Here is a 19,496-nt window from a genome sequence, read left to right as displayed (position 1 = left end):
AGGCCATGACTGTTAAGTGGACATATTTTTTTAATGGACATATTTTTTAAATAAAAAATTACAAATTAAGATTGATGGAGAGAGTAGCAAGTACAACTCACCCAAAACAAATCTGACGAGATCTTAAGAAGATAAAGCCTAGCATGAAAGAGGAGAGTTTGTCAAGATAGCCAAAGACGACTGCCTGACATCGAATCGTGAGATCGTACCATCTCTACGACAAAAAACCAGGCAAGTCATCCTTGGCTACTAAACAATGAAACTCTCAACTTCATGTAAGGCCACTATTCATTACGCAAGTTATTTTTCTTGAGCTGTTCAGTCCATAGAATTAAGCTTGCAAGCTGTGTATTTATAAGTAAACCTTATGATTCTATAGTGGTATTTTGGTCATTATAATTTGTTTCATTGATGCATCTTTGAAATTGCCCATAAATGTGGATATATTCCTTGTTATTGTTGACTCTTACCTCCTCTTATATAAGACCGTTTTATCAGAGACAGACTCATACAATTAATCTATTTCTCTAATTGATTATTTTCAGATTGTAAGTGATCACTTTGAGCTTGATAGTGAGCATTTTAAAACTATATAAAGTTATCACTTTAAGATTATAATTGGTCGTTTTAAGATTGTAAGTAATCACTTTAATGTTATAAGTGATTAATTTAAAACTCAAAGTGTATAGTTTGCCAACTTAATCCAGATGATCTCATTGTGGAATCTAAAAATTTGTGTATATGGAATTCTGTATATATATGTGACAACCCGATTGGTTGAAAAATGAAATATATCGTGACCAAAGTGCGACCAAAAAGGATTATTGTAGGTAAAGCCGTCTTATTTATTTTTGGGCTATAGAGCGAAAAATTAAAAGGCTCCTAAAAACTTAAAGCGTACGAATAATACAATGTCCTTTTTGTTTTGTATTGTTGATATTTTAACTATTTTACAAAAACTAATAACTCTTATTACATAGCAAAAAATATTAAATTATACTAAATTAATTCAAGTTAACCTTTTTATATATGTAAATATGCTTTTTGAACATAAAAAATTTAGGGCTCTAAGCAATAGGCCGTTTTAACCATACTAAACCACGGTCATGGTTATAGGGTAATTGCACTGCACGCTATCTATTTTCTTACACCAATTGTCCAGCTGTTCTCAATTGTGTGCGCTTTGAAAGTTTTAAGGAGGGCCCAAAACTTTACAAGTCACTCATCCTATCACTACTCCCAACCAAGCAAGTTTTAAGACATGTTTGGTATTAATTCTACAATATAACATTACTGCTATTTACTTATATTATTTAACCAATTGTTATTAATACTAGAATTTATTATTAGCAATAGTATTCCGTATTGTAGTTATTAATATTATATTAGTACATTATTAGTAATTATAGTAGTATTAATTTGTTTTTGATGTAATAGTAGTATTAATTAATATTACTTTAATACATTTATTTAGTATAACATTAGTTGTACTAGAATTATGAGTGATGTATTAGAATTATATTAGTCATCTTAATATAGTATTAGCATAGTATTACTTGTATTAGTATATTTATAATATAATCTTATTTGTAGTGTTACTATATTAGTCGTTTTAGCTAGTATATTTGAAATATCAGTAAAGTATTAATCATAGTAATATTTTGAAAAATTGTCCAGAAATTGGTATTGGGCATGTTGGTGGATATGTTCCTTGTTTTTGTAGTGGAGAACAAAAAAGCTTGACAGCTGATTTTATGGATTCCACTATAATATTAGGAAGGTGAACTCCATCTTACTACAAGGACATTATTTCTATAATTGTGAAATTGCCTCTTAGGCTGCCGTGAGATCCATTTTCAAGTTGACCTTACCAAACATATAAAATTCTCACTCTTTCTTTAAAAATATATTATAAACTTAATATATTCTCACAAATTTTACAAATTCAAAGAACAGAAAAAATATTTTATTACAATCTTGAATCTGTCATTTGAGTCAAAGTCGACCACAACTCATTCTAAAATAAAAAAAAAAATGTATAAATTGATATTTGGTCAACAAATAGTTTCGGTCATAATACATACTATTCGTGTTAACAACCTAAAAAAAGTCTTTAGATAACTAAATTCTTGACAATTTTTGACTTCTCTCACCCTAAATTTTTCTACTCATATAATATTAATATGCAAATCTTCGACCCATGATTTTCAGTTCCGATTTTGACTTGTATTTTAGTTGAAGATACAAAACATAATTTCCTAGTTTGATACGGTCTCTAGTTGGTGTATGACTACTCCTATGACTATGAGGTATACTTAATTGCGAATAGGATGCATTCGGATCAAGAATTATATCCATCAATTGTCCACACACTAATTAAAATGAAAAGACAGAAATCTAAAGTAGGTTTTGACTAGAGACCTCATCATGAAATACCTTTTCTCTGATTACAAAGAACATCGACCAATCATTTAAATGATATGAACTTTTAAGTGCAATTATTTATTTATTCTTTTGATTAATAAAATGAAAACCTAAACCAAACACGTATATCAATAGAATTTTCCTTTTCATCGAGAACCCATCATGTTGATTAGACAAGAAGAATAGGGAAACTAAATATGTCATTTTTATCCTGAAATACTTGTTATATTATGGTTATTAACAATATTTATTGTTCAAGTTTATTTTATATATTATTACTAATGTATAAGAAAAAAATAGTCAAATGGAATCTTATTTGAATTCTCTAATTGCATATTTTTATAATATTAAAAAATTTTAGATGTACTTAGTTCAATATATAAACTATCAAAATAACACATTGTGTAAAAGTCAAATATAGTAAGTATTATAAAAAGGGATCAGTCATTTTGCAATATTTAAATTAAAAAACTTTCAAATTAAAAATGCAAAATGATGCAAAATGAAAGTGACATGAGCATATGTGTCTTCTTCCAAATCTATGAAGAATAAAATATTGACTTTAGCAACTTATATTCCATTCCTTCATGTTCGTCCTGATAATAATGGGATCATAAAAAGGCTATGGGAAAATAATTCTTTTTTATTAATATAGATTATTAAAAATTTTAAAATATAGTATTGATAAAATAATAAATGTTTTAAAATAAAAATGTAGGATATGTATAAATATTGAAATTTTGGTCTAATGAGCTAGAGTGAAAAATAATTCTTCAACATATTTTTATTAAATATTTTCTGTCATTTTCACACTTATTTTAAAAAGCTCTGACTTTAACTTTTAGAATTAATGCGTAAATCTAATAGATGTTGAAGGAGGATTGTACACCAATATTTCAAGTTGAAACCCTATACATTTGGGGTCCTGACTTGCTGCTCATAATTCTCAAATCCGAACTTCTTTTTCATATCATAATTCCAAGTACCAACTACTTATAACTCCACTCAAACTAAAAATTTTAGAATAACTTTATTTGGTCGAAAGTTTCTGTTTGAGTTTCCTTCTTACGCAATTTAATCAGAATTTCCGACTAATCTGTAACTAAATGAGATTAGTCGGAAATTTTATCTTGTTTACGTCATAACACATTTCAATTGGAAATTTTCATTTTACTTGGTGGTCGCAATCTAATTGAAAATTAATCGTGATTCAAAATGTAATTGGAGGCGTCCTCCCATTTTCTTCTATATAAAATAAAGCAAACAACTCTTTAACATTACATCTACCATTGTATAAAAAATTCAAATTATCTTCCTCTCTTTATAAAAAACACCTATAAAAAACAAACAATTTACGTATTTAATTGTTATTTGTAATTTTATTTAATTTATACGTTATATCTTACTCCTAATTTTTAGTTTAATGGACAGTTTTACGATTTACAATATTCAAAAAAATATACGCTAGTATGTTATATAGTAAAAGTAATTATTTTTATTACTATGTTATATAGTAAAAGTCAGTTTTTTATAGTGAAATATGTAAATAGTGATAAAAAAACTCAATCAAATCAACCAACTGCCAACAAATAGCAACCAAACACCTCCTTACCAAAAATGAGAAGCTCATTTGAAAGCAATCAAGCATCCTTGATTAATTTCTAGGGTTTAGGATGCTTACCCTATTCCCCTCCGGAATAGGGTCTCCTCCTAAGTTAAAAGGTCAAGATAGGGCCCTATTTTATCTTTTATAAAATAATAAAAATAATCCTAAAAATTTAATAATATTGGATTTGGTATTAAGGAATACATGTTAATTGTCATGCATGCATTATTATTATCTTGCCCAATTTGAGTATCATGGATATATTCTATCACTACTTACTAGTGCAACGTAGATGAGACTGAGAAAATTGACTAGTACAATTATTTTGATTATTACAATGATTTTATTTATTATGTATAAATAATTGTTGAAAATTGCATGAAGTATATATTTTATCTATGAGAATACAACTTACCCTTTATAGACTATTCTTCATTGAATTTTTTTATTATTAAGTTGGTTTGTCACCTTACCTTTTATAAGAGACATTCAGGCTCGGGCCTGCACATAGAAGGTTCTGAGCATGTTCAGCATCTTCGACCACACAGGGCCTCGAAAAATTAGGGGTCTCAATATTAAATTACTTAGCATATGTTAGTTGTTTAAAGATACAAAATTGTTAGAAAAATATCATAATTTTTAGAATTGTACAGAAATTTCATAAAATTTGTCAATTTTTACTCCACCTTAGGCCTGCATAGGACGTGATCAGAATAACCATTTGATTAAAAGACCTATTAATATTGAATTGTGTTTCAAAAGAAATGATATAATGACAACCAGTTTAGTTAGTTTTGTACACATGTTGTTTGATGACTTACCCTTTGTATTTTGTATTCGCCAATGCCGTTCATCTCTTCTTACGATAATAATCAAACTGAAGAAGTCTAGCATGAAATAAGAGAGCTTGTCAAGATAGCCTAGGAGACTGCCTACTATTAACCTATTTTGAAATATTTCAATGTTATAGTCATGTTGTGTTAAATTAGGCTGGACTTATTGTGAATGCCAGCATATTAACGGGGGAACACAAGTGCACACACTTCATAAGCCAAGGAGATATATACCATCCCAAAACCATATGGCAATGGGAAGAAGGTCTCTAATAGCTTATAAAGCGTGCACACCATTTTTAATTTATCGATGTGGGATAACTCATCCCAACACCCCCCCTCACATGCGAACCCCCGTCAAGTTCGCATGTGGGAGTAATCAATTAGGGTAGGAACGCCATTCTTTTCGAACCTACCATTTTTTTTTTTTTTTAAATTATTGATCGAACCATCGGCTCTGATACCATGTTAAATTAGGCTGGACTTATTGTGAATGCCAGCATATTAACGGGGGAACACAAGTGCACACACTTCATAAGCCAAGGAGATATATACCATCCCAAAGCCAGGCCTCAACCATCAGTTTAAGCTTTTGGTTGAGTTGGTTCCTTGACATGGTATCAGAAGCCAATGTGACAAAAGGTCACAGGTTCGAATCTCAACCACCCCTCATTCAAAGTGGAATATTGAGCACCATGTATGAGGAGAACATGTGTTGCATCCACACTTTTAGCCCAAAGGGCTCTCGTGTGAGGGGGCGTGTTAGAGTATATAAAATATCCTGGGGCCTCAACTATCAGTTTAAGCTTTTGGTTGAGTTGGTTCCTTGACATGCTGATAATTAAATGACAATTTTTATCGTATTATAAATTATAATCGGAATATAATTTACCTTTTCCTACCACATCGTCATAAGCAAACTTCTCTTTGAGACAACCATTATTCTTTTCTACAATAAATATTTCAGAAAAAACACATATAATAATTTAGGTTCATAAATAAGCAATAAATTTTGCATGATATCTTTTCATTGGTCAAATATTAGATTAATATACCAAGAAAGCATATAATTGCCCATACTTTTTAGTAGGCCCCAAATAATTGACTCATCCTGCTGATTGATCCAAATCTAACCCAATAAATTGAAACTTTTATCCAAAAATAGTGTTTAATTAGTTATTAAGACAAATATATATATTAGTTGGTAAATGTTTATTTGAAAAAAAATATGTTAACATGTCAAAAGTTAATAAAAAAAACTTTCCAAAGCAACTTTCATATTGACTTGAAAATTCTGAGCTAGTTTGGAGAAAAAAAAATAGGCTAACATATTGCCTAAAAGACATTTAATATAACGCCATAAGTTTCTATCAACAATTTTGACTATTTAACTAAATTAAACTACTCAATTAATTTCAATAAATATAAACGATTTCAGAAAAATTCACTTAGTTTTTTTTGTTGTAAGGAGCATCTCTTTCTAAAGATTTTTTTTTTGAGACGCGGAGCTTTTTGCCTGTATCCTTCTTTATGGCCTTACGGGTATGGGTTGGCACCAATCTTTCTTTCTCAGACTCTGATTATAGTTTTTTATAGGCGAAGTACACTAAATAGGATAATAAAAATGATGATAAACGATTTAATATACATAAATATCTAGTAAATAGGTACTAAAATTCATTTTTTAAATCTATAAATCAGTTTAACTAGAATAAGACAATAGGAGAAGTTGGGTAAAGGGAAAAGGCATCTATAAGACTAACTAAATATGTGTCAGATTGTGTTAGCTTAATTAATTATGGAATCTATACATATATTACGAGCTATAGTTGAAGAGTAGATTTTGTATGAATTTAATGTATTTTTAAATAGTGTATACCAAATTTAAATATAATGTGTGTGAGTGAAAGAGTATAATTAATTAGAGCGGAGAATGAGGCGTGTAAACTTGTGAATAAAAGTTTAAGAAAGTATGCACTAAAATATTACTTTTCTCGTTTTATTATACTTGTTATATTTGACTTTTTACGCAACTCAATGTGTTATTTTAATTATTTATATATTGAACTATACACATTTAAAAATTATTAAAAGTTTATATAATTAAAGTATGTGATTAGACGATTCAAACAAGATCTCAATTAACTATATTTTTTCAAACATATTGGTCACAATACGTAAAATAAGCTTAAACGATAAATAACGTCCAAAACAAAACTTAACGAGTATTTCAGAACGAAGAAAGTATTAACTAAGTCAATTTTAAACTTACACATCCACTGGAAGCCATACTTGAAAGTCCATTCTTTTTAACTTTATTAATATTTTACCCATGTTTTCTTTTATCTTTTTCTGATAGTAATAAGTATATATGTAATTTGATCAAATTGTATTGAATATATTATCTTTAATTTGTCACAGACTTCATTGTCATTCCGCTCTATTCCATCGCAATTTTTCAACGAATCTTTATAGTCACCATAGTGTTGTAATTTGTTACGAACGTTTTTGTTAGAAATACTTTACATGTCTCATCGATAAAATAGTAGGTTGTTGACTTATATATATAGTGGGTGAGCTAATCTTTCTACTACCATATGGTTTTGGAAAATAATGAACCTCACCAAATGTATGTGCAAGCAGTGGCGGACCCAGGAATTTCAAATTGGGGGGTCAAAATCCGAACGTCACGTCGTTCGGATAATCTGATCGTCGTCCGAATAATTTTTTTTTTAAAGAAAAATAGAAAACATAATAGAAACAATATTTACAATTTACAATATCAAATCCGATGTTAAAAGTTTTACAATCCAAAATATAAAAAAAAAAAAAATACAAGCGTTCAAATGAAAATTACAAATTCATCCTTCGAGTGTACATAATTTTAAAGCGATCAATAATCTTTTCATCAGAAACTTGTAGAAACACTTCCTTCTCAATGTAAGTAACCAAACAATCATTCACTAGTTGATCACCCATGCTATTTCTCAACTTATTTTTGACAAACGTCATTGCGGAAAACACTCTTTCTACACTTGCCGTAGCAACAGGAAGAATCAACATCAACTTGATTAGCAAATGTATAAGAGGAAAAGTCTTATGTCTCCTTGTTTTAACAAGCATCATGGAAAGAGAATTGATATCTTGCAAATCATGAAATCTTTCATCATTTTGCATAGAATCCAAGAAGACATCAAGTTGAAGATCAAGAGCCGTTAAATCATAGCATGAAAACTCTTCGGGATATAAAGAAGCAAGTTTAAGTATCCTCTCTTTATCAAAAGATGAAAAGTTACCTCTAGGACTCAGGGAAGCCATGCATGTAAGTAACTCCATGTTCTTCTCATTAAAACAGTTATCAATCTCTTGAAGATGCAAATCAATTACTTCCAAAAAGATTGCAACCCGAAAATGATGTAGATTTGTTGCTTGTTTAGCAAAACGTCTTGATCTTCCTTGAGGTACATATTGAGCATCCATAGATGGAACATCAATCTCGTGTTTAGTACAAAATAAAATGACTTTGTCTAAGAGACTATCCCATCCTTGATCCCTCATCTTTTGCAACACATTCGTTGTACTTTTAACAAGGCTAATGGCATTCACAATATCTTGTTCCTTTCTTTGTAAAGCAACACATAAATCATTAGTGTAGCCAAAAATAGTGAACATGAAATGAGCCATAAAAATAAAATCAAAGGACTCTAAAGATCCTAAAACAACTTGAGCTTTGAGCTTATCATCCGGAGAGCCATTTTCTCCAATCTCCTCAAGCACTTTAACAATTGAAGGAAACAAGTTGATGATACTTATTAGACACTTGTAATGAGATCCCCAACGTGTATCTCCCGGCCTACTCAAACCACGCTCTTGATTCAAACCCGATCCACTTTCAATTTCCCCCACTTCCAAAGCTTGAGCCACTACTTGAGCTTGGTTTTTTCGAATAAGGTCTCTTCTCTTACAAGAAGCTCCCACCACATTTAACAAGTTTGCAAGTACGTCAAAAAGCCAAGTACAATTAACATTCTTTTTAGCAACCGCAACTAGAGTTAGTTGAAGTTGTTGAGCAAAACAATGAATGTAATAGGCTCTTGGAGTATCATTCATAATCAAAGTCTTGAGGCCATTGATTTCACCCCTCATGTTACTTGCCCCATCATACCCTTGACCTCTTATCATGGAAGGACTCAATGAATGTTCCATAAGCAAGGACATAATGGCATTTTTAAGAGACAAAGCGGTAGTATCACCCACATGTAGAATGCCTAAAAAGCGTTCCACTACCGATCCATTTTCTCTATTAACAAACCGCAAAACAAGAGCTAGTTGTTCTTTTTGAGACACATCACTTGATTCATCGGCCAAAATAGAAAAGTAACCATCACCAACCTCTTCTATTATGCGCTTAGTAGTCTCTTTTGCACAACAAGTGATAATGTCTTTTTGAATTTTGGGAGATGTTAATTGACAATTTTTGGGTGCATTTTGGAAAGTATATTTTCTTATTTCCTCAACCTTCCCCCCCAACCACTTCAAAAGCTCAAGAAAGTTACCTCTACTATATGACTCCTCACTTTCATCATGTCCCCGGAGATATTTCTTTGAGGGAAATCATGTGTTTTTGGTTGGCAAGGTTTTTTAAGAATATATGCTCTCCTAACCGGATTTCTTTCATTAGGGGGATAATCCATTATGTTTTTCCTCAATCCCGGGTCATGAGGAAGAAGTTCAACATCATACACCCATTCATCATCCAATGGTTCATCACAACTACTTGAACCACCTACTTCCATATTAACATCTTCACTTGGAGGGGAACTTAAAGGAGGACTTAGAGGGGAACTTAAAGGAGAAGATTCATTGCCTTCGTTAGATGTTTGTTGGGATTTCATTCTTTTAAACAATAATTCACGAAGATCGGATTGTCTTCCCTTTGCTTTTGACTTTTTCGAACAAGGTGAACTTGAATTACTTGACATTTCCTAATTAAATTAACAATATGACTCAATTATCAAATTCAATAAGACAACAATTACCTAATTGTCAAACAATCTAATTATTCAATTACCTAAACAAATTAACAATTACAAATTTACACTAACAAATTAACAATTAAATAAGTAATGGAAAAAGCATGGAACTCACTCTCACTGTACTCAGTTACTCACAATTGACGAACTCACGAACAGACCTGACGAAGTGTCGAAGCGAAGGCTGAGCTCGAAGCGAAGAGGAAGAGGGAGCGTCGGCCGTCGAACTGTCGAAGGCTCGAAGCGACGAAGCCAGTGGCGGACCCAGGAACTACCGGACTGTCGTCTGTCGTCTGTCGAACACTCCAACTGTCGTCTGTCGAAGTATGGTAATGGAATTGAAGAGGAATGAGGAAGAGGAAGGCAGGAAGAGCTGAAGAGGAAGCGAGCAAGCGACTGTCGAACTCGAAGACTTGAAGTTTAGGGTTTGTTTTTGGGTTTTCCTCTTTCTTCCGCCTCCAGCACGCTTCTTTTCTTTTTTTTTTTTTTTTTTTAAACCGCATTTTATTTTTTCAGATTGGGGGGTCCACTGCCCCCCCTTGCCCCTAGCTGGGTCCGCCCCTGTGTGCAAGTCAACGCTCTTGACTCGTGGATTTGTAGGCTCAAGCCTACGGGTCTCCCGTGTCCACACGAGTGGGCCACAGTGAATATTATGTAACGAATTGTCACGGCCTAATATGGTATCGGAGCCGAAGGTGGTTCCTGGTATGATGTGGTTCACATGTGAGGGGGAGTGTTGGAAATACTTCACATGTGAGACAAGATCCCACATCGATAAAATAGTGGGTTGTTGACTTGCATATATAGTGGGTGAGCTAATCTTCGTACTACCATATGGTTTTGGGAAATAATGAACCTCACCAAGTGTATGTGCAAGTCAACGCTCTTGACTCGTGGATTTGTAGGCTCAAGCCCACGGATCTCCCGTGTCCACACGAGTGGGCCACGGTGAAAATTATGTGACGAATTGTCACGGCCTAATAGTTTTCCATAGTAAAAAAACTAATCACAATCAGGTATTCTTATAAGAGATCTTCTCTCAAAGAGACGACCTTAAAACAAAAAGTCCATATTATTATTTTCTTTTTTATTTGTATTAATTGGGTTATTTAGCCCCATATATTTAATGCATTTCTCGGTAAGACTGTCTCTGACAACAATTTGTGAATCACAATTTAATCTTTTCTTGTTGTGAATTAGGGTTCTAACACAAAGGCCCTTATACAATAACCAACACCTTACCATTCTATCCCATAATGACAACTCCTCACTATCATGTTAGATAAGTATATGTATGTAACATTTGTGTTTGTAATCCAAAATTATTGGTAACATATTCATGGTGGAAATTGTTAAGTAATGGATGCTTAATTTAAGGTGCAAAAAGAATGGTCAAAAGGACAACAAGTAAATTGAATCGCTCTATTTCAAAAAGGTAGTATGCTCATTCGTAGGGCAGTGCTTATCTTGGTCGCAACGCACGGATGCTTAATTAACACCATAAAACACAATAAATTATCTCTCAAGATTTTCTTTTTGTTCCATAATTTTTAATACAAGTAAAATTTGTAAGCAACGTGAAAAAAAAAAAGCGGAAAAGAGATATCTTAAAAGAAAGTGAAAAATATAAAAATAAAATTAAAAAATAAGTTAAATATATAAATAAGAATTCTAAAAGAAAAATAAATATAGGAAAACTCATCTGATGAATTAAAAAACATATAACAAGAACAGAAAAGTATCAAGTGGTCCACAAAAGTGAACAAGAGGAAATCAATACTTTGTAACCGATGGTGCATTGATGCTACAACCTTCTCTATTAACAACTTTTTATATTTTGTATGTTCTGTTAAATTTATTCTATACGTATTTAGTTAGAAAATAAAAAAAGATAAAAATAAATTTATTAATGGGATGATTAGTAAGTTAAATATATAAATAAAAATTAAAGAAAAAATATAAATCATGATTAAAAATAAAAATAAAATATATTTAACAAATTAAAAAAATAAGGTAAATTTCATGAAATAGAGTACCAAATGTCAAATTGTCAATCAATCATCCCTAAAATCTTGCACTTCACTAAAAATTTACTCTACTAGTTATAACTGCTACAACTTTGAATCACACAAAGATCTTAGAATGACACTCATATTTAAATTATATGGATGATATTAAAAGATATAAAAAAATATGAAAATTTATGAATTCATATTTTAAAAAATGGTCATATATAATGATTTATGTTTTTATTTATATGTAATTAAAGATATTATAGATCTAAATTATACATTAAATATTGTTAAGTCAAAAATTGTAATATAATGATTTATGTAGCAAATTTATAAATTTCTTAAATTTAAAATTATTAGCCTTACATAATAGGATAATACAATACAAATTCGCATTTAAGATCGTCTTATCGTAAGACTATTCTAAATAGGCAAATAGGCTAGCAAAATAAACTAAAACATTTATTTTCGTAATTAAAAGATTCGCTTTTGATTGTTTAATGTTAATACTTTATTTTAAATGTTAAAATTAATACTTTAAATATTAAAATACCCGTTATATTCTTGATTGACTTGTTTCACCATGAAGATCTCATACAATAGTGGCCCATTTTGTAGTTAGACCTTCTATGCTAATCATCCAACGGGCCAAGGCTTCAGTCCATATGCTCCAATAAAGCCGAATCAATAATAAAATCTTGACATGCCTAGAACTTGAGTCCAGGTCCAACTTCGTACCACTATGTAGTCCATGCCCATATTCTGCGCATACACGATCCCGAGTCCCGACCTCGGTGTATGAAGTTGAGGTGAGTATTTGATTTGGCGGACTAGGTGTCTCTGTTTGTAAGAAACGATTTTAATATCAAATGTATTTTATATATGGGCTAAATAACTTAACTAATACGTTGTATAATATATGAGTACCAGGCTTGTTATTTGAGGCCTTCTAACTAAAAAATTGTCTTTCAAAAGAGTAGTTGTAATTGTATTTCTATTTTAGAGTCAAGTCAAATTCTATTATGTATTGTTTGGGAACAACTATTTCATTTCAAATTATAGATTTCAATTATGAAATCATAAATGGAGAATTTGAGAATGACAAGATTTGGGTTGTCATTCTCAAATTTTCAACTTTAACTACTTAAAAAACAATGGTGAAATTTGATCTAAATTCAAATTTGAAAATTTTTAAATTGCCAAACAATAATTTTAGTCAATTTTAAATTTCCAAATAAAATCATTGTTCTCAAACATAGCATTAGATCAATTATTTAATCAAATTACCCATTGTTAGGCCACTGTTATAATGTTTTTTTTCAAAATCAAGGTTTGGCTTTGTTTTCCGTATTAGTCGTGATTTGTGAATTCGTTTTGTGAAATTATGATTTTTTTTTTTTTAGATTTTAAAATAGAAAACACATAAGCCCTTATGAGAAATCTTACTCTATATTTTCTCATGAGTTCATTGAAGTCCTTGGCTTTTTCATCAAACAATAACATCATATAAGACCTAGGAAGGACATTGTACATATTGGTTGAATCTTGATAAATCTTATAAATAAGAAAATAACACACTTACAAAATGATTTTTATTTCAAATAATCGCCATTTAATATATATATATATATATTATCTCCCTTTACCTTCTTATGGTGGAGAGGACTAATGATCTAAGAACTCATATTCTGCTCTCATATAGCTTTACGCTCCTTTGAATTATAGTCATGTATTGTTATACTATGTCACAAATTAACACTAAAGATCACCAAACTATATGAATGATCCCTAAGAAAACAAATTTAAAGACGCGATACGAATATAAGTTACACAATGTCCTTATAATTTGTTAATACTAACTCCATAAGAATCGAGTTTTATCTCAATGGCGACAAGTGTCATATTTTTTAAACGCGATTTGAATTTGATTCTCACTGACCCCTCTTCCTTACTCTGTAATCTCTCAAGTCTCAACAAATTACAAACTCTTATTCATAACCATGACCCTATGAGTTTGTAGAAGCTCAAAAACTCTAGAAAAAAGAATTTCCAACAATTCTCCAAAATGGTATGGTTGAAGTGTCAACTCTCATCATCTTTTAAACAACAAAACAACAATAATAAGACCAACCAAAATAAAGCCCACATATGTGATAGAAGTTGGTCCTAGATGCATGTGTGTGGCAAACAATACATTCACTTTATCAACACTTCTCTAGAGATGTCCAAATTTCAAACACCCTGAATTCAAAATCATTCCTCTTTATTCTTTTCCCCTAATGCCAACTCTATTGGAATTGGAAGGTTTGCTTTCCTCTTTTTCCTTTCCTTTTTCTTTTTCAATAACCCTTAACAACAAGCAATCTTCCCTCCAAAATCTCCCCAAAAATCCCATCTTTCTTTTTCCCTCCAATTACACATCCTTCAATATGAAATGGGAAGTTGAAATGGAAGAAATTGAAGCTGTTTTAGAAAAGATTTGGGATTTACATGACAAACTTAGTGATGCAATTCACACTATTTCTCGTACCCATTTCCTCAATTCCACCAAATCATTTAAACACAATAACAATTCTCCTAACCAGAGTAAATTCAAGAACAATAAGGTCCATTTCCTCGATCAAGATTTTAATGGTAATGGGTTTGTGTATTTTAAGGATTCTGAAAAGGATTCCGCCATTGCTGAGGCAAAGAGTCTTAACTCCATTCGTGCTGCCCTAGAGAATCTCGAAGAACATCTTGGATTTTTTCATGTTAGTTTTTCTCTTTATATCTTCCAATTTTTATTCATTGTTGGGATTTTTTAATTGTTACATGAAGTATAAAAGGAAATTGTTTTATTTCTAATATGTTGGAATTCTCCCATTTTTTTGCTCATTGTTGTAAGTTCTTATGCATATTTTGAAGAAATTGATGAGTTTTGATGGGTTTTTTTGGGGGTTACATTCTAATTGAATTGATGTCTTGAAAATCTATGTTAATTTTTAATACATTGCTTCCAAATTTCATGTGGGTTTCACGTAGATTTTCGATTTTTTCTTATGATTAATTTTATTAGAATTTAGATCTTTGAAGAATCTGGTTGTTGTCCAGAAATTGCAAGAAATTTATTGTTGGCCTTGTTACCCAGAAAATTGGTTTTTTTTTGCATTTGGGAGAGACTTAGCTTTATATTTGACCTGTTGAAATTTGTCCTTATAATTAATATTTTTTGGGTGGTCTAAGTCATTGTCAGTTATTTATGTGTATTATAAATTTTCATGAATTTAACCCAGGTGATGCAGCCACTAAATTAATGCTGGGATTGTTTGTCATATGGTTGTTATGATTGTCTTTTTCTTTCTTTAAGTGAACCTTTAATGGTTGTGGAATGATTATTGTCTATTGCCATTGTTGGTGATTTATCTTTTTTAATTCAATTAATAAAAGTAAGCTAATTGTTTGTATCCATTTATATTTTTTTGCTAGTTGGTGGGTTTGATTTGGCACTTACTTATGATTGGTAAAGTTCTGATTATTATATGACAAATGCTTTTGGAATGAATTAACATATGCATAGAGGTAAAATGAATGGAAAGTAGTCCATGGATTTTTGCTTAGTAGTCTATTTTACATATATGTGTTGTGAGTTGTGATGCTTCTATAAGTGTATTAGAGAATTCTTTGTAGCACTTTGGAGTGTGGTAGCATCTTTTCTTCTTATGACATGCTTGCTGTTAGGGTAAATATTTAAGGGCTAATAAAAGTCAATTTATACAAATGAAGGTAAATAGAGGAGAATTTAAAAGGAGAGTTGAAGAATAAAAAATATAATGATAGATAATCAACCTTATCTTGGGGAGGAGGGAAATATTTCCCCTCCATCTCACTAGGGTAAATATTTACCCCAAAATGAAGGAATTCTTCTATTTCTTCTTCGTCACTTTACAAGTATCTCTTTCCTTTGACAACAACAATGTTCTCTTGATTTTCTACACTAATAACCTTGTTTTTTAGTTCGACTTTTATTTCTCCATAAACATTTTTACTCCCAATGCAAGCATGACTTTTGTGGTTTTCCTTGGGTATGTTTGTTAAGGTCCTTTTAATGTGTGTAAGTACTATGATTAGTTGAGGATAGTGAGTATTAAGATTGGTGGATATTATAGATCTAATAAGTGAAAGGTTGGCAGTTACTCCCTTTATCCCTTTGAGTTTGCACCATATGACTCAAAAAGCTCTCACATTTGTAAATCATGTGGTGCTTTTTCATAGGCACAAAGGGAGTACTATTTTAAAATTCTGGATTTTAATAACAATCTAAGACCTTAAACTTACAGTTGGCTTTAAAGTTTGCATAATGATTTCTTGATATGCACTCTAAGCTACGAAACGCCTCGATTTGGGGTATGAAGATTGCCCTCGGTTTACTCGGTGCTAACCCAGCTAAGATTTGCTCAAGTTATTTGCTTATCTGGAGTCTAAGCTACTTGTTAGAGCTTTTTATGCTCCTGGGAAGTGAGTGGATGGTTGCCACTTTTTTCTCTAGTTGCTGAATTTGTGGTATGGGGACACATGTTGAGGATATAATCTGTTTGGTGCTTGAAGCTCAGCAATGTCTTGGATTACTTATTCTCTTCATGCTTCTGTATAATGTGGCTGACGGTTTTGCCAGTTTTACATTTAGTGTAGTGCATCTCAAAAGATCTTTTGAGACTAATGGAGTCAGGGGCTTGAGAATCGTATTTCATTGTATAGCGTAGGCAAATATGTATGAGATTATAAGTGGCATAATGCTATGATTATGAGGAGATTTCGATTGATGTGGTATTGACCCGTAGCAATAAAATTTTGATATGAACTGAGCAACATAAGTTCTATAACTAGCAGTAAAAGAATTATTCCGTACCTCACTTTTCTAGTAAACCAACGTTATGGATAGGCAATAGATAAATAATCATATGTACCAGGATTCTAAATGTTTCATGTTTGAGCCCTTCAAATTCGGTTGGCGTATCTCTTGTGAGAGATTTCTTTTCTATATGTATACATTTGGAGATATTTTCTTTCTTTGAGTTACGAAGAAAATGAGAGCAGGTCACTCGGCATGTCCCTTCTTCTGCTAGCTTTTTTTTTTGGCCGAAGCAAACTAGAAAAGTGTTTGTCCGTTGGTGAGAAATTTCTACCATGAGAGTGTACTATTTGTTTGTCCATGAAACCATGAGAGGCTACCTAATGCATGGCTGTTTGGTTTGGTCATTTTGGAAGTTTCCGCAGACAAATTTATAGCGTAAGAGTTTCAGCTCTTATTGTCGACAGCATGGATAGCATTCTAGACTGTAGTGTGCTAAGAGCTGTGATCACACATTAATTTGTTTCATCAATATTCTTGAATAGCTCAAATTTTCCCTGCTAGAGGTGTTTGTCAAATACTATCTAGTATGAAATTTTATGCCTACTCCATCCCCTTCACTCTGGCCTATAATTATTTGTATCTGTAGCCAATCCAATCTTTTGGGATTAAGGCTCTGGCAGTGTTGGGTTTGTTGTGTGTAAGTTGGTTTATAGTTGTACGAGGATTAGGAGGATAGATAAAGATACATGAAAGGGAGGTGCCAATCAGAATTAACGAGTAAATATACACCTATACATAATCCTAGGGACATTTACGGTTCGTTTGGTCTTGATACTAAATGGTAGTAATGTAAATGATTTGTAATGCAAAATTTTCATGAAACATATATCATTTTCATGGTGATGAAACTTTGATCGTAGAAAAGTTTTTATGTCACAATTTTTCATTACCACCTAATACGGCATCTCCAAATCTTAATAATTGTAACTAAATTTTGTGAACAAAATGAGACGATCGAAAGAAAACAAGCATGACTATTAAACTTGTCGAAAGATTTGCCTATCAAATTCACACTAAGTTTCCATTACCAGTCCACAGACAACCAAACGGCCCGTCAAAGGAATAGTGTGCATATAGATTGTTAACCAAGGACTAGAGAGTAGAGACACTCAAAAGAAAAATTACAGATTATTGTCAATTATATTTCATCCATGAATTGTATGGTTTTATTTAGTTTATGTGTAGTTTCTCTGGTGTTTTTCTGTTCATGATACTTTGTGATTGGACTAAACTTTTCAATTCCGTATGTCTGCTTTCGTCAGACCTTACAAACTCAGCAGCGTGCAGAAAGAGATGCTGCACTCGCACGGTTAGAGCAAAGCCGCATTATTCTTGCACTGAGATTGGCAGAACACCATGGGAAACGATACAAAGTGATCGACGAAGCCATGGATTTTGTAGGAAACGTACGAGACGCCACCAATTGTTTCATGAAACCCGAGAATTCCTCTAATCCTCCCGCAAGTGCACCTGCCGAGCATTCTATGCAGCAAACAGGCGTCAATTCAAACATCTTCGTAAGAGTTCTATTCTCTGGATTAAACACCACCAAACGAACACTTCAACTAAACAAATTAGGTGGCGTTCTAGGTAACGCGGCTTTATTTGCCCTTAGTATGCTTGCAATGCTTCATCTCCAACAAGCAACATACAAAGATAACGGTATGTTAAACATCGGCTTGAAGCAAGATAGAAGGCTTAAGAAGCTGTCACTATATGACGCGTCTTCCTCTGCCCAATCGAGTTCTCTCGATGTACGGTTGGCAAGAGGTTAAATTCAGTCCCATTTTTTGTTCACAGGGTTTTGTAGTTTTTAGTCGTTTTCACATGTCAGGGTATACTCGAGGGGCTCTTTTCGATCGCGACTGCCTTCTTTTCCATCCTCCCCAGACCCTACCTTTGGGCAGGTTTCATGGTGATGATGATTATGAGTCGTTTCATCAACGGGTTTGCTAGTGTAAAAAGGAAATGCTAGTAATATCAAATATGTAGGGTTTTTGTAGGTCTGAATTGTTTGTAAATATAAAGTTGTGTCCCTGATTTTGTGGTGTGAAAGGAGAGCTTGTGTTCATTTTGCTGAAAAATGTGTTTGATTAAAGATTTGAGAAGGAAGAATACAATTTGTTTTTGTCCATTTTAATTTGTTAATTTCTTTGGATTGTGATTGATATTCTGAAGCCTTCATTTCATGATTATGGCTGAAAGTCAAAGCTTGATTATGTTGGAAATCAACAAATAGTAATATGATTATCCCATATAGTGTTGTTCCATGCATTTTATGCGCCCTTGATAAATTGAACGAAATGGATCCTCTCTATAGAAAGTCGATTTTGAACTTTAACGGGTATTCGACAAAATAAGATAGACATGCCGAATATATTATAACTATTAATTATCATTATAAATGTAGCTTAGGCAAGTTTTTTACTTTTTATTCGATAAAAGAACGAATCATAAATTGTAAATTTTTCCAAGTGTCATATCATTAACCAAATCTTCAAGTATTGGTTTTTTTTTTTAACTCTGAACTCTAGACCAATGTCTACTTATCTAGGGTTAAAAACTACACGGGCATATTCACAAATCAAAATGAGTAACTTTGAGCTTTGTTGGAATGTATTATGGTGTCTTATCTTAGCCACTACTTTAAGCTTTATGTTTAAGCAAATAGTAATATGATTATCCCATATTCAC

General features: G+C 32.0%; 1 protein-coding gene across 1 annotated transcript; it reads left to right on the top strand.

Moving 5' to 3' along the window:
* The first annotated feature begins 14,073 nt into the window (after positions 1 to 14,073).
* LOC130805087 (plastid division protein PDV1) lies at positions 14,074 to 19,169 on the top strand. Its single transcript, XM_057669706.1, has 2 exons — positions 14,074 to 14,661; positions 18,065 to 19,169. Exons 1-2 carry the CDS (start codon positions 14,188 to 14,190, stop codon positions 18,575 to 18,577), a joined length of 987 nt encoding a protein of 328 aa, XP_057525689.1. The 5' UTR covers positions 14,074 to 14,187; the 3' UTR covers positions 18,578 to 19,169.
* Positions 19,170 to 19,496: the final 327 nt, after the last annotated feature.

The sequence above is a fragment of the Amaranthus tricolor genome, chromosome 2 (assembly GCF_026212465.1).
Source record: "Amaranthus tricolor cultivar Red isolate AtriRed21 chromosome 2, ASM2621246v1, whole genome shotgun sequence".
NCBI classification, from domain to species: domain Eukaryota; kingdom Viridiplantae; phylum Streptophyta; class Magnoliopsida; order Caryophyllales; family Amaranthaceae; genus Amaranthus; species Amaranthus tricolor.
The sequence above is the reverse complement of the archived record's forward strand: the minus strand, read 5'-3'. Positions and strand labels throughout refer to the sequence as shown.

Excerpts from the sequence above, each read along its gene's own strand:
- LOC130805087 (XM_057669706.1), top strand. The coding sequence starts at position 14,188 with ATGCCAACTCTATTGGAATTGGAAGGTTTGCTTTCCTCTTTTTCCTTT. Across the intron at positions 14,662-18,064 it reads AACATCTTGGATTTTTTCAT|ACCTTACAAACTCAGCAGCG; the intron begins GTTAGTTTTTCT and ends TGCTTTCGTCAG.